This window comes from Bicyclus anynana, chromosome 26 (assembly GCF_947172395.1).
Source record: "Bicyclus anynana chromosome 26, ilBicAnyn1.1, whole genome shotgun sequence".
NCBI classification, from domain to species: domain Eukaryota; kingdom Metazoa; phylum Arthropoda; class Insecta; order Lepidoptera; family Nymphalidae; genus Bicyclus; species Bicyclus anynana.
The window spans coordinates 1,041,565-1,057,918 of NC_069108.1; the positions used below are offsets into that span (position 1 = coordinate 1,041,565).

General features: G+C 35.8%; 1 protein-coding gene across 1 annotated transcript in view; it reads right to left on the reverse strand.

Moving 5' to 3' along the window:
• LOC112045689 (RNA-binding protein Musashi homolog Rbp6-like) overlaps positions 1 to 16,354 on the reverse strand; it is a 159,744-nt gene that overhangs the window by 21,260 nt on the left and 122,130 nt on the right. The window contains exons 2-3 of the mRNA XM_052889502.1: positions 7,257 to 7,405; positions 4,127 to 4,311 (exon numbers count right to left, since the gene is read on the reverse strand). Of these exons, the coding sequence (XP_052745462.1) occupies positions 4,127 to 4,311; positions 7,257 to 7,405 (334 nt within the window). The remainder of the gene's footprint in view (positions 1 to 4,126; positions 4,312 to 7,256; positions 7,406 to 16,354) is intronic.

A 16,354-nucleotide genomic window follows, 5' to 3' on the forward strand; every position in this document is an offset into this window, starting at 1 on the left:
ATCACACGAAAAACTATTGGACTATTGCGTTTAAAGTGCAAAAATATTTGCATGTCGATAGGATACAAATGTTAATACAAAACTAATAAATATATCCAGAATTTACCAACAAAAACCTATATTACTTGGTTATTACAAAATTCACAAATTCAGGGATTCTTACGGGATGTAAAAATATATGATATAGTATATTACTTTTCATGCTCAATTATTTTTAGTAACTAGAACTCTTACTATAAGGACATGTAAAAATACGGTTATTTTCATTATAAAACTATATAACAAATGTTTACTTTGTTATGTATAACTTTTGTAACAAAAAAACGGGTGACTACCATACAGATGGTAATTTTTATATATATGACAACCCAAAACAATATATGTTAATACATAATCGACGTAAGAACTATTTAAATAACTAGCAAAATTGTCTAAAATCCTACCAAGCAATATCACCGTTATTGTAAAATTTCTACCAATTTGGAAGTATTTAGAAAAAAATTCACCCCCGTGTTGCTATGCTAAAAAATACTTTTTATTACTATTTTTTTTGTATATTAAATTAACAACCTGCTTAATATAATTAGCTATATTTCTAATGAGTGAAATGTACACCATGTTAAATTGGAAATTTTGGAGTTAGTGTTGCTACATGCAAATTAATTAAGTAGAGAATGAGTATAGTATTTTCGTCCTCAATCTATAATTATGAATTGTAAAATAGCGAAAAAAAACACAAAGAATTTACTGATTTTTAGACATCTACATTTGAAAAACAATACGTTTTTATTACAAACTGAAAGAAAACAAGCTACCCTAACGATTTTCCAATATGGCAACACTAACTTACAAAAACGGGAATCTACCATAGACTTCAAATCGTAATATATAACATAGAGACAGGTCAAGAGATTATAGAAAGGTTTAGTCTATTACCTAACAATTTTCTAGAATGTTAGTGAGACTAGCATGCCATTATTAGACTATTTATGTATATTTTAGTGTACCTAAATACGTAATTCCAACCATAGCCCAACTATTGCTTACTTCTTCTACTGTACCATAAACAAAATTTGAAAATAAAAAAAAATACTCGTCTAAATAGATCTTTTTTGTTTCCTTACCAAACAGTAGAACAGGTCAAAAATATGAAACACTGAATTGTGAAAAATACACTATTCCTTTCAAAAGACTTTCCTTTAGGAAAGAATCGGTGTCGAAACTAAAAAAATAATCCAAATAAATTTAAGGAGTTGTTTTCAAGATGACGGATAATTTAATAGATAGGGAGCCGATAGATACAGGGTGAGAGATATAATCGAACGCGTTAGTTAGGAGACCTATAAGGTTGTTGAGTACCTCCACCAACTAATAGCCTTCAATATTGGAGAGTACGCTTAGGAAAATAAAAAAAATAATACCAAACCACGTTTGGATTGGTTTAAAGCTAAAAAGATTGCATTTCCAAAATCCGAGAATATCAGGGGATTTTTAGGTACAGAGTTGCAAAATAAAACCCTTGTTTTTCAAAGAAAATCTTAAAATAATAAAATAAGTATTTTGAGACGATTTCAACAAGCCGAAATAATTGTATTTACTTACAGTCTGTTGTGAATTTTTGATTCCGCTAAATGCGGAAATTGTATAGCCATTTATTCGTTCCATCATCTACATATTAAACCCCCGCGATGCTCGAGTATGTACACTTTTAGCATCATGGTCTCCCATAAGCGTGCCTGACCAGATTTTATTTTATGTATATAGAATAATGTTATTATAATTATTATTAATAATGCAATAAAAAAAAACATTTAAAAAAAAAGTTAAAAAAAAATCATTTTGTTTATGGTACCCAAACCACTCTCCAGTCCCTACATCTACCTAACCTATCCGATACTCGTAAAATAGCACTGACCCAATTTCGCTCCGGCTTCGTTTAGTCTATGGCTGTCTTTGGACAAACAACACTTTATTATCTGTGCTTTGTAGGTCGCCTATAACTTAAGAAACCAGGCTCATAGGGCTGCAACCCAGAGCCGTAAAACCAGTTAATAAAAAAAACTACAACTTAATCATATTTTAATTTTAATTCATATCTTTATCGAGAGTAATTTTTAATTCTACATACTTTATTAACCAAAACCAAAATAAAAATATCATCAATTAAAAATTACTCAAAATTTCAAAAACCAAAAAAAGAAGAAGTTTTCACAACATCAATAGTAAGAATATTATCATTTGGCATATTATTCAAAAAGCATATTATTCAAAGTTTTTGTGAAAAAAAAACCGAATAAATAACATCCTGTATATTTAAAGTACGAGTTTGACTAAATGCAGTGACACACAAAAATGTATTTAATCAAAAAGGCCTTCTCTTCTTTGGCACAATATTTGAAACCACCACACTGCTCCAATGCAGTGTAGTGGTCTCACCCTGAAAATCATTATTCGACCTTAATAATAATGCCAACAGCTTATCGTGCTCTCCGAAGCATGGGACTGAACATCACCAACTTACGCCTTACGACTTACTCCAGGCTGCTTGCTTGCTACAGATATTTTTTTTGGAAATTCAAAATTCAAAATATGTCCATGAATTCATGATCCACAAAGGTCAACCAACAAGGCAAATGAAAATATACAGGATGTATTTATTTTTAAATTAAAAATTAAAAATAATGCTTGAAGATAAGTTTTAGTTTCGTATTTGCATTTTTGTATAACCGATTTCAAAATAAATAAATACGAGCTTTAGCATTTTTTTTCCTGATTGTGTAAGTGCCGTAGGCTCCTTATGGGACCTCATCGGCGTCACCGGGGGGTTTGAGCGAGCGCAGAAGCATCGCCTGATGGAGTCCGAAGGCAGAAGCAGAGTAAATGGGCGAAACGACTCTCTAAGGGCGTCTTCTCTGAGACTCGGACCTCGGCTTAGAGGGCTGTTCGGAAAGGGTGTTTTGGCCTGAGTGTATCAGTCTAGGCGCCTTGAGATCGTGAGTTAAAAAGACCACGTCTGGGTGACGTCAGATATCGGGGAGCTCGTCTTCGCCGGCGAAGACGCTGTGTAGCTTGTGTTTGTGTTGCCTGGGAAGCATTGTGTGCTAATTCAAATGGTCACGTAGCATTATGCTGAGCTGGGGCCATTTTCTGGGGTATGCCACACATCGCAGGGTATTGTCTTGTTGTCCTGGTGTACTGGAGATATTGTGATGTGTGGCATAATTTTGAAATAAACGCATTTTTCTTTCTTTCTTTCTTTTCATTGTTGTTCGTTATGTCAGGATCGTAAAGGACGTTTTTTGGGCATCTGGATCTACAATCAGCGTTGGTATCGGGGATGTAGCTGCAAGCCTCTACCACTAGTAGGTTGGGGTGGGTGGCGGTTCTCTCAAAATGAGTTTTCGAGAGCTGTTTCATATATTGGGCTATTGTGGGGAGATCTAGGTCTCTATGTAGGTCGTTGTTGCGCACAAACCACGGAGCGCCCGTGACCTGACGCATGAATCGGTTTTGAAGGACCTGAAGGGCGCCTTGGGGCGATGGGCAAACACTACACTAGCGTGGTCATTATTGGACGGATGCAGGTCTTGTAGAGAGTGACCTTGGAGTGGAGGGATTTGCTTTTGGCACGTATAATAGGGTAGAGACAACCCATCATATAAGCAGCTCTTTTTCTGGCTTTCTGTGTGTGAGTTGCGAAGCTCAGGCTTTACTACTAAAATCTACAATTTTCAATTTTTTGGAATCTACAATTTTTTGGAAATTGTAGATTTAAATCAGATTAATCCTTGAAATCAATTTACCTCAGCTCGTTATTTTGAAATCCGTTATATTTTGTAAAACTTTAAACTTTTTTTTAGACCTCATGAAACGATTCCATTTCAGAATTACTTTATAATAAACACGTAATTTTGATACACTTCTATGCGTACTTCTAGTCATTACAATTAAGATTAATACATTAAGTAAATAACAATTTCAACGATTTACGATAAAATTCTTAACCATCCCATCCAATAATATTTTAAGATTCTTTTACATAATACCGGTAACTCTAGAAGTACGCACAGAAGGGTTGACCACCACCGCCGCGGTACCTCCAGACTCCTGACTCCAGTCAGCTCACCTGCGTGACAGGGTCCTTCATGATGAGCACGTCGGTGACCGCACCGAACATGGCGAAGTACTCCCGGAGCTTCTCCGAGCTGGTCTGCCAGCTGAGGCCGCCCACGAAGAGTTTGGAGGGCGAGGGGGATGCGCTGCCCGCGGCGCCCGTCACTGGGGTCGACCGCCCCGAGGAGGGGGATGTTTCTGGGGGAGGGACAAGAGTTATCATCCTCATCATCGTCATCATCATCATCATGTTTTTATTTATTCTTTACAAGTTAGCCCTTGACTACAATCTCACCTGATGGTAAGTGATGATGCAGTCTACTATGGAAGCGGGCTAACTTGTTAGGAGGATGAAAATCCACACCCCATTCGGTTTCTACACGGCATCTTACCGGAACGCTCAATCGCTTGGCGGTACGTCTTTGCCGGTAGGGTGGTAACTAGCCACGGCCGAAGCCTCCACCAGCCAGACCTGGACAAATTAAGAAAATCTCAATCTGCCCAAACGGGGATCGAACCCAGGACCTCCGTTTTGTAAATCCACCCGCGCATACCACTGCGCCACGGAGGCCTAAAAATCATCATCATCATCGTACCGGAATGCTAAATTGCTTGGCGGTATGCTTTTGCCCATAATTAGGGTGCATAAGGTAAGTAGTAAAAGTTGAAAGTTATCTGCCTATACTGATCAGTGCTGGGACTCAAACCCAGGACCACAGCATTACCAACTGAGCTAGAAAAGTTGTCAATATGTCGCAGTTATCATTTTAATTATGCTTTTTATGTATGGTTATGGTTCAAAAATTAAAAAAAAATTCAAGTAGAGATTTAAATTCCTTAATAAAAAGATTCTAATTAGACTACTCTCATTCTGAGAGGAGACTCGAGCTCAGTGAGCCAAATATGGGTTGATGATAATAATAATATAATAATAATTAGACTACAACCTGTTGCTAATGCGTAACTGGTTGAGTTTATTACAAAGAGACATCTACTGATGATGACATAAAATTAATATGGTATGGTTACTTTTCCCAGACACCAATAGATGGCACTCATCATTACAACCCATATTCGGCTCACTGCAAAGCCCGAGTCTCCTCTCAGAATGAAAGGGGTTAGGCCAATAGTCCACCACGCTGGCCCAATGCGGATTGGCAGACTTCACACATGCAGAGAATTAAGGAAATTCTCTGGTATGCAGGTTTCCTCACAATGTTTTTCCTTCACCGTTTGAGACACATGATATTTCATTTTTTAAAATGCAAACCACTGAAAACTTGGATGCCCCGGACTGGATTCAAACCCACACCCTCCGGAATCTGAAGCAGAGGTCATATCCATTGGGCTATCACAGCTCTGTTTGACTTTATATCACTTCACCAATTAGTTATTGGCCATTCTATAGTCTGAAGCAAAATTGCAAAGCAAAAAAAATCAATTCAAAATCAGAATTAAAAAAGTTCTTTTTTTACAGGTTTATAATCTTTACTTTACTTTGTGTGAGTGAGTGTTTGTCTATTTAACTAAATCATAGATACAAAGTGTATATTATGTTTGGTCAACAGATGGTGCTAGTAGCAAAACAACTTAATTAAAAGTCTATCCACAGTATTTATTCTAATATTTGATCTATGTTATTGATCTCCTATTAAAAAGTGGATGCACAATCAGCAACCAAAAAACGTCCCCACTCAATGAATGCCAAACACAACTTTTTGACACTCAATTCAAGTAGTCGCATTTGCAAATTCAACCTTAACCCCAATCTTTAAGATTGAATTTGCTCTGAATTTAGGATTTTATTGAGTATTGGACTAAGGCCTTTAGGTATAATTTTCTTTACCAATAATTCTAAAACTGTCAAAGCAAAATTGGCCAGTTTATAAGTGACGAGCTTCTCCAATGCTTTTGTAAATGCAATTTAATCCTCAACAGCTATCTTGCTTGCTTGTTAAACTGTAGGTCCCAGTCAATATCATTATCTGATAGTTATTGTTTAGGAGTTAAACTTGTGCTCTAAATAAAGCTCCATTAAAGATCAAACTGAAGACTAAAAGAAGAAGGCTTGGCACTGTAGGCCAGGGTTTCTCAAAGTGGGATACGCCTAGGGGTTCGCCATTTGACGGCAGGGGGTTTGCGAAAAGATTTACGTAATGGTGGCTTGATAACTGATCCCAAATCAGGATTATGGTTAAAATTGTCAAAAATGACTCCTAACATTGAATCCATTTGAGACAAAAAAACAAGGACACCCATCACATTATTGTTACAAAGATATACATGGGGGGGGGGGGGGGGTGCAGGGGGTTCATGGAGCCAAAAGTTTGAGAAACCTCATCAACATTACAATCATCATTTATAATGATTTCTGTCATGATATGTCAATGTACCAGCGTTTAACACTGGTACATTGACGTATCAACAACACATTACTATAATCACTATAAGTAAGGATAATATCCACCAGTCCACAGGGTGAGGAACTTGAGGACCCAAGCAACCAGCAGCCAAGACTCCAGCAGAGTGAACTCATAAAAAATGCTACCACAAGGATTAGATGACATTGATTTACAATTAAAAAGGCAGATTACTTTTAATTACAATTATTGCACAAAACACAGGCCAAGCAACAAGCACAATGTCAGGTGTGGCTAACATATACCTGTAAGGAGAATAATGCATTTGCAAGAACTGATACTATGTCATACCTACAGTAAGGCAACTCAAACATAGACTTTAATCTCTAGAAGTTCCAATCCAATTGGAATGATTTTTTGTATAAAATGATACCCATATTTACATATTTACATACAAGAAAGCAGGTTTACAGGATTTGTTGCTTATATACCCTTAAACTTTTTACCTTGACAGGTGTATAAAATATATTAAAAATGATAAATACTAATTGCTACTTTCAATAATTAAATATTGGGTACATCGTCAAACATGGTGTAAGCTCCAAATTTGTTCTCATTTAAGGAAGCTTGGCTCTGTAGACATTGAAAACAGATGGAGGTTTTATTTCTCTGCCACCACAGTTTTAGAGAGGGCCATTGACAATAGATTGATGTATCTGCCAATAAGATGTGTGGTATGTTTATTATTTGTTATTATTAGAAAGGAATGGTCAAATTACTCACTGATTTGCTGCACAGCTATCTGTTGTTGTTGCTGTTGATGGGCGGCAGCTGTGGCCGCGGCGTGGGCGGCAGCTTGGGCGCTCAGCACGTGCGCCAGCTCCCCGCCCACGAGACCACCTTCCACCACCTCCAGACCACCCAGGGCGCCGCTGGAATATACCATCATCTTAACACAGCACCACCAAACTTACTGCGCACTTATCAAATCTAAAACACCACTAAACACTGTAAAACCACGAAGAGAATTGACAATTTTTACGTAATTTTTCTCAATTGTGTTTTTACGGACGAGTTGGCGTCAATTACAATTTGCAATTGACGCTTTCATAAAAGTTGAATATCGAACGTTTCGCGCGGCTTGTTTACTTTTTTTTTTCTTATCGGCCAGTACTTTTGTAATGCAAACTACTTTGATCATCAGATCAAAAATCAAATCTTCTAGGTATTGAAAATAGATAGAATAAAAATTATATTTACACATATATAACAGTAACCATTCTAGTAGTAATGAAATAAGAAGTAGTAAACTGTCTTGAAATCATAACATTAATTCCAGTTTGAATTTCAAAAATAGCTCCTGCTTTTTGTTAACTGTTGACGAAAATTTAAAATATTGTTTATGGTCGCGTCGCGCGGCACTTGTTGACTTGTCAACTCAGACGAATTAGCTTGTCCTGTGCGGTCAAGTGTCATAGACAGGTGTCGCAAAGAACGAAAGTCACAAACTTTTTGCTATACGGCAACTGAGAATACTTTATTACATTTAAATTTTTTTTTTCTTTAAAAATTTCGAGTAAGGTAACTAAGTATGGGTAAGTAATATGTATATAATTTTATTTATTATATTTTTATTAGGTGCCTAATTAATCTGAGAATTAGTTTAAATAACTGCGGGCGGTAAATACAAAAATCGTTCATACTCGACTAAAATACCAAAGTAGTATAAAATATCGTCATCTCCGACATCTAAGAAATTATTGGCAATTCTATCCACCGTCAAGATAATGGGATAGCCCATTGTTCTGGCATAGCCATGTTGTCATGAAATGTCATAGAAAACTAGTAAAAGTTGATTTATTTCAAGCGTCCCCGTGCATAAGTCCAAAGTTGCGATAGCTGCCATTGAAGATGGTTTGAACTGATGGATCACCCACTGTATTCACCGGACCTCGCGCCTAGTGATTTTTATATCTAATATGATGTTGATCAGTGATCGCTGCTGTGCTTACACGATTTTTTCGAAAAGGAATTTTATAGTTACAAAAAAGATATGCCAAGTATACTCCTTATAGCATAAATATAAAAGATAACTGCAGAAAATAAAAATAAAAAATGTGTTATTGTAATTTTCCGGGATAAAGTAGCCTTTTTGTTGCTCAATAACCTATCTAGAAGTCAAATTTAAATCGGTTCAGCCGATTCAGATTAGCCCAGGCAAACAAACAAATAACCAAAAAATTTAAAAAGCTTGATTATGTTTCAGTTTCGTGTAAATATATATAATATAATAAGCACTTGACAAAACATCAACAACTCATATTCGGCTCACTGTTGAGCACGAATCTCCTCTCAGAATTACAGAGGCTTTAGTCCACCACCCTGACTAAATGCGGATTGGCAGACTTCGCACACGCAGAGAATTAAGAAAATTCTCCGGTGTGCAGGTTTCCTCACGATGTTGAAAGAAGGACGAAATGGTGAAAGAAATTCACCATTTGAGATACGTGATATTTAATTTCTTAAAATACACAAAGCCCCGGACCGGATTCGGAATCTACACCCTCCGAATCGAACGCAGAGGTCATATTCACGGCTCTCAAAATACAGTTATTTGTAAAAATGTCAGACTTACACACCAATTTATTTATATGTGAGTAGTAAGTATTGTCAAGTAGGTATTGTTTATTGTAAATAACGTTCATATTCAAAGAACAAGTAGACTTCAAAGTTTCCATGTATGTATGTATGAGAAAATAATTTCCTGCTCAACAGTCCGTGTAATAGAAACAGCGCCGCCGGGAAACGCTATTATTTTATTGAAATAAACTTATTCCCATGAAATCCAGATGCTCTACTAAACCCGAGGGCTTACACCAGTTGTTATTGAATAGCGCATATGCATTTATTTCCGTATAACTAATATTATAAAATATGCGAAAGCAACTTTGTATGTCTGTCTATTACATTTTCGCTAAACCACTGAACTAATTTCGATGAAATTTGTTATAGAACAGAAATTAATTCGAACAGAATCGCAGGCGTCTGCTAGTTAATAATGTTATCAAAAAGTATTGTTACGTTACGTGTATCCGAACGAAATCACAGATTTTTAAAGTTCGAACAACCCTAGTGCTACCATAGAGATTTCATCTTCACCGGGGGCCATTTTCCATCTCTATCTTACAAGCGTATTTCGTGAAATTAGATCTATTGTTATCTTTGTCTTTACGTTTTGTGGGATGTATTTTCCTGTAGTTTGTATGTAGGTTGAGAGAACCTTTTAATCTTTTTATACTTTTCCGTAGATATTTCTCGAACAGTACAGTCTTTATACCTACCTCTTAATTTTGTGAAATAAAATCTAGATATTATTTTGTTAACATGTAGGTATAACTTAGCTATTGAATTTGGATGGAATTCAAGACAAAATTATAGTCAAGAGTAGCATTTAGGATTCTTTCTGTCACGATATTAACACGGAAAGGGGATGTAAAATATATAAGGAAGAAACCGCGGAACAAAATAAATAATTGTATATTTGAAACAAATTAATAATTTAGATTAGATTAGGTTTACATTTAAATTTAAACAAGGGTTCCGTTTTTTAACACGCTTCATTAGCTTCACATGTAACTATCAGATAATCAAACCTTGGAATCTTAATTTGACCCGCTTCCCGGTCTTCGATTACAATGAAATTTTACACACGCTCTGAGTTTTGATGACAATACATGACTAGCTATGAAACATCATTACAAATCCAATATGGCGGCCTCCCCAAGATGGCGGACTGGCTGTTTGAGGTCCACCCCCATGATGGATATCAAATGAAAGGGTTTGCTGTCAGGAATACGAAAAAAATAGTCAGGTGACTTAAATTAGTGTGTGCTAAAAGCGCGTTTAGTTTTTTAAACTATTTAAAGTTATTGATTTCAGAACCCTGAATAATGTACATTCGTATTTTAGCTACCTACATATCTAATTACAGATCACACCTCTGTTTAAAAGGCATCCTTATGCTACTTAGCATCATTGCAAAGTCACCCTTAATTCGCTGTCACAAACTTGCTTGATATATGTCCGGCGAAAGACCTTTTCTTTGAGAAGCTCCGACTATAAATCAGAGCGAGGAACAGCAATTTATCTTTTTTTAAAGGAATGTGGGGAGAATATATCATCTTTTTTTTTTAATTCAACCGCTTTGAATATGATGTGACCTATAGATTAGCGTATTTTTTTTTTGTAATATACACAGAGTAACCCTTAAAAAAACAAAACTCACGCGTCTCCTTGACATCCGCTTATACAAACTTTTTCATAATTGGTATTTTAAAATTTAACACTAACAAAAATTACGTAAATTAATATAAAACTCAATGATAACCAACAAAAAATACTTCATTTTATTTCATTAGTTTTTAGGAACAGTTTTTAAAACATTTAAAAACGTATGACGCCATTTTTCTTAAATAATATTGAAGATTACTGATGCGACGGTTCGTATCGTACTGACAAGAGAACGTATTCGTATTTGAATTTTATATTTGTGGCGGGTACGACACCGTCATGTTCCGTACGCTCTATCTGCATATGATTGATTAATCTGTGGTATCTCAGTGTATCATTCAGATAATAATCAATCACTACGTTTTCATCGTATTTTCGTTTTTCAAATACCGATTTAACAGTTTTTCAACGAAATTACATAATTATCGTCATTTTACATAAGTCAATCCGTATAGTAGTAGAAGTAGCAAGTAATTATTAACAAAAAAAAATTACGTAATATTTGTGAAATGTTCATGTTATATGATTTTTTTTTATTCTTTACAAGTTAGCCCTTGCCCTTGACTACAATCTCACCTGATGGTAAGCGATGATGCAATCTAAGATGGAAGCGGGCTAACTTGTTAGGAGGAGGATTAACATTCACACCCCTTTCGGTTTCTACACGACGTAGTACCGGAACGCTAAATCGCTTGGCGGTACGTCATGTCGGTAGGGTGGTAACTAGCCACGGCCAAAGCCTCCTACCAGTCAATTGTTGATTGTTAAGACATCATTGCCACTTGATGTAAAATGGTGTAGTCAATGTTATTTCGTTGAAATAATTAAGTTAAATGATCACAAAACCGAAAATACGACGAAAATCTATGTAGTGACTCATTGCTTGAATGGTATACTAAAATACCTAAGTTAACTAATAAAGCCGCACTGGTATTGCTTTATTGCAGTCGAGCTTTGTTACAAAATGCCAAAAGTCTGACCATAGACGTAGACTATAATCGATGACGTCACAAATTGACTATAATTTAGAACGCAACGAACGACTTCGACGTTATCGGTCAAAGGTTCTTCTTCTTCTTCTTGGTTCTATGGCTCCGCGCGTCGAGCGATTGAGCCAGTATCAAGTGCTTTTTTTTTTTTTTTTTTTTTTTTTTTCCGTTATTTAAAACGAGGAAACTTGTTTAATTATAAAACTCGAAATTTTGAAGGTACGGAAATTTTAGAAAGGATCAGAAAAGGAAAGGAAATATAAAATAGAATACTTATACTGAATATTTACAATTAAATACTAATCATTCATTTTCAATACTATATATAATATATTTACATAAAAAATTGTACATCTAAAAGTATTTACAACTTAATATCATTAATTAGGATAAAAGAGGAAAAAAGTTTATATATACAAGGTTTATCATAGGACAAGAGGATGTCAACGGAAGTAGGAAGTGGGATGTGGAAAAGAATAAGGTCCTTGTAAAATGATTCTCGATTAAATTTTGGACATGATAAAAATATGTGATTAAGGTCACCCACTTCACCACACTCGCACAAATCACTGCTCACAATTCCAAATTTCGCAAGTTGAACAGGAGAGCAAACGTGGCCCAAACGCATACGCGTCAAGATACATGTTACCCTCCTGCTCAATTTTATCCTTGAGAACCATGGCTTTGTCGGAATAAAGTTTTGTATCCTAGCAAAGGCTTTGCCCTTTGATTGGCTGGAAATTGACCAAGCCACTTTCCAGGACTCCTGAAGTGAACGTTTTGTCAGTGTACACAAATCATAGGCGTAGTTACAATAGTCTGCCATATCTCCGCATGAAATAGCCTCATTGGCAAGCTGATCAGCACGTTCATTTCCAGGAATGCCTGAGTGACCTGGTACCCAGGAAAACACCACTGAATAGCCTTTTTCATTACATGTAAGTAGAAGTGTTCTAATTTTTAAAATAATATGATGAATTTGAGCAGACTTAAAAGGACATCTAGATAGAGCTTGCAGAGCACTCATAGAGTCCGTAAATATAATGGATTTCTTAAGTTTAGCAAGAAGAATATATTCAACAGATTTAAACAAACCAAGGCATTCTCCAGTAAATACAGATGATTCAGGTGGAAGTTTTATTTTCTGAACAATATCATATTGAAAATGAAAAACTCCAACTCCTACTATACCATCTGATGCATGCTTAGAAGCGTCACTATATATATAATGATAATCATTAAATTCATTTTCTTTTAATATGTTTACAAACAGAGGAGCTTCAAATTGATTTCTTGGAATATCTGGATTGATTCTAACATCCGGAGAGGTTATTAATGCATTATATTTAATACCGAAAGTAGGGTAACAATATGTACTATACATCGGCGCTTGTATGGAGCAAAATATTCGATAGCTTTTGATAAGACACGGGGGAGATTTATGGGACCAATACGAACAAGTGTCTGTAAATTCCAGAAGGAGTTGGAGTTTATTACGTAAAGGATGATATGAAAATTGCATAGCTTTAAATATATACCTATCAGATAGAAATTGTCGTCTTAAACATAAAGGTGGTTCAACACACTCTATTTGCATAGCATTGATAGGGCTAGATTTCATAGCTCCAAGGATGATCCTTAAAGCTTTGACTTGTACGCAATCTAATTTACTAAGAGCTACGGCACTACATGGCTGTAGAACAAAAGTGGCGTAATCTAGCAAGCTACGAATTAAGGCATTATAAATAAGACGTAAGGACGCAGAATGAGCACCCCACCAGACACCAGTTAGACACCTGATCATATTTAGGTTTCTTTCACATTTAGTTACAATATAGTTACAGTGAGGAACTCCGGTAAGTTTGGAGTCTAAAATAACTCCCAAGAATTTTACCTCAGATTTTACAGGGATAGGATTATCCATATAAAGTACGTTAAACTCAGGAATGATTCTCTTTCTAGAAAATAAAACCACAGTACTTTTAGTAACCGATAATTCCAGACCATTGAGATTTAACCATTTATTTAATTTAAAAAGGGAAGACGATAAATATTTACTTGCATTTTGTATACACTTGTCCGAGATATATAGTAAGAGATCATCTGCGTATTGCAAGACGTTTACGTTTGTGTTTAAAAATATCTCTAAGTCACAAGTATATACATTATACAGCAATGGACTAAGGACCGACCCCTGCGGTAGGCCTCTCCATACCAGCCTTGAAAGTTGAGTACCGTTGTGTAGGTCTAATTTAATACATCTCTCAGAAAGCATATTGATGATAAATTTGATTAATATTTGGGGAACATGGAGGTCATGTAATTTATTGTGTAAGACGGAGATCAACACATTATCGTACGCTGAGCTAATGTCAAGAAAAGCCGCAAGAACTGCCTCATTCTTCGAGAATCCTAACCTAATATCCGAAACAAGTATACTAATATTGTCTATGGTGCTACGACCTTTTCTAAATCCCAGCTGATTGGCTGTCAAAATATTGTTATGTTCAATGAAAAATTCTAACCTATTTTTAACAAGATGCTCAACTAATTTGGCAAGAACAGAAGAGAGGGCAATTGGACGAAAAGAAGAAACATCAGAGGCTGGTTTATTAGGTTTTAATATGGGAACTATGATTTGTGTTTTCCAAGAAGAAGGAATGTTACCAGACAACATAATTGCATTAATAACACACAAATAATAGTTCAAAGAAGCGTCATTGCAGTTAATCAAGAATGAGTATGTAATACCGTCTTCGCCTGGAGATGAGTCTTTAACATAAGACAACACCCCTTTCAGTTCGGATAAACTAAAGGGGGCATTAAGGTCTGTATGACTACATGGTACAGAGTAAGGAATACAGCACTGGGCATTATTAAAGTTTGGAACATATGGAGGAGCCAACTTGTCTATAAATTGATCGGCTAGCTCAATTGGTAAGGTACCTGATGAAGATGAATAGAAAGCCGACTTAAATCTTCTAATATTTCTCCAAACTAACGATGGGCAAATATCTGGACTTATGGATTCGCAAAATCGTCTCCAACCCTCAAATTTCTTCTTTTTGAGAAGCTTGCTAGTTGAACGAGCTATTTGGGTATATATTTCAAAGTTCTCTGCAGTCATCACAGAACAATATTTTTTTTCAGCCTCTTTCCGTTGCTTGATGGCTATAGTGCACTCATGATCCCACCAAGGAGGAAATGGAATTTTACCCTGTCTATTACATTTTAATGGAAATAAAGTGTTAGCAGCATCAATTAAAATTTTAGTAAACTCATTTGAACATATTGTTTCATTACCACCATTAACAATAGGAAGACTAGATATCTTTTGATCAACATAATGTTTAAATGTATTCCAGTTATCTGGCAGTTTATGCTTTAGTTTAGAACTATATTGTAGATTAGAATAAGGGCTAGAGATAGGTAAAGTAAGTACAATAGGTGCATGATCACTGCCATAAGTGTGGTCAAGTACACTCCAGGATATCAGAGAGGCTAAACTTGGAGAGCAAAGTGACAAGTCTGGAGCACTAGGGCCTTCACCAGGACGAGTGCGTCGAGTTGGAGTCCCATCATTCAATATACATACATTTTGAGAATCTAAAATATCTGTCATCAATTCACCATAATAGTTAGTGTTAAAACTTCCCCATGATTGATTTTGACAGTTGAAATCCCCAAGTACTAAGTATGGGCAAGGCAAAGTAGATAATAATTGACTAAACTCATTATATAAGGAAGTGGAAGGGTGAGGTATGTACACAGAAATAATACAAATTTTATTTACAATCACAGCAATGGCATTAATGCCATCACTGAGAGGAGGGAGAGAAAAAATCTTATATGAAAAAGTGTTCTTAATGAGAATGGCCACTCCACCAAACCCATCAAATCTATCACTTCTTACAGTAACAAAACCAGAGATCCTAAAGGGAAACTCTGATTTTAACCATGTCTCAGAGAGACATATAGCCATAGGCTTATATTTATTTAATAAGTAAATAATATCTGTTTTTTTGCTAACAGCACTCCTACAGTTCCACTGAAGGATTTTGTGGTCCATTATTATTAAAGTTTTGGTTTAAAGCTGTCAGTAAAGAATTGGCGACGTTGGACGGTAAAAAGTTAGTATTTGAAAATGAACAACTAGAATTTGAAAGTAATTTGATAAGTTCCAAAATTATTTCAGCAATAGATTGCTGAGGGATTGTATTTGATCTCTGTTTTAAAACATAACCATCAGGCATTTGAGAATTGTGATTATTATATTCATTGTTAATTGTTTCATGCATGGAGTGGTCATACCCTCTGGTTTGTTTAGGAGGGGCACGACGTTGAGTGAAAACAGTTTTTTTATGAGAACTGTTAGATGCCATAGGTTCATATGATCCAAAGCTAGAGGCAGGGTGTTTTTCATCGGACTTGGGAGGAGAGGAAGCTGCTACATCAGCATACAATTTTGATGTTGGAGGGTGGATCTTGGCTGCTTCTGCATATGATAAACAGCTCTGGGCCATTGAAATTTTAATCTTTTGCTGTCTTGAGAACTCCGGACACACTTTACTAGTGGCAAAGTGGCGACCAGAGCAATGGAGA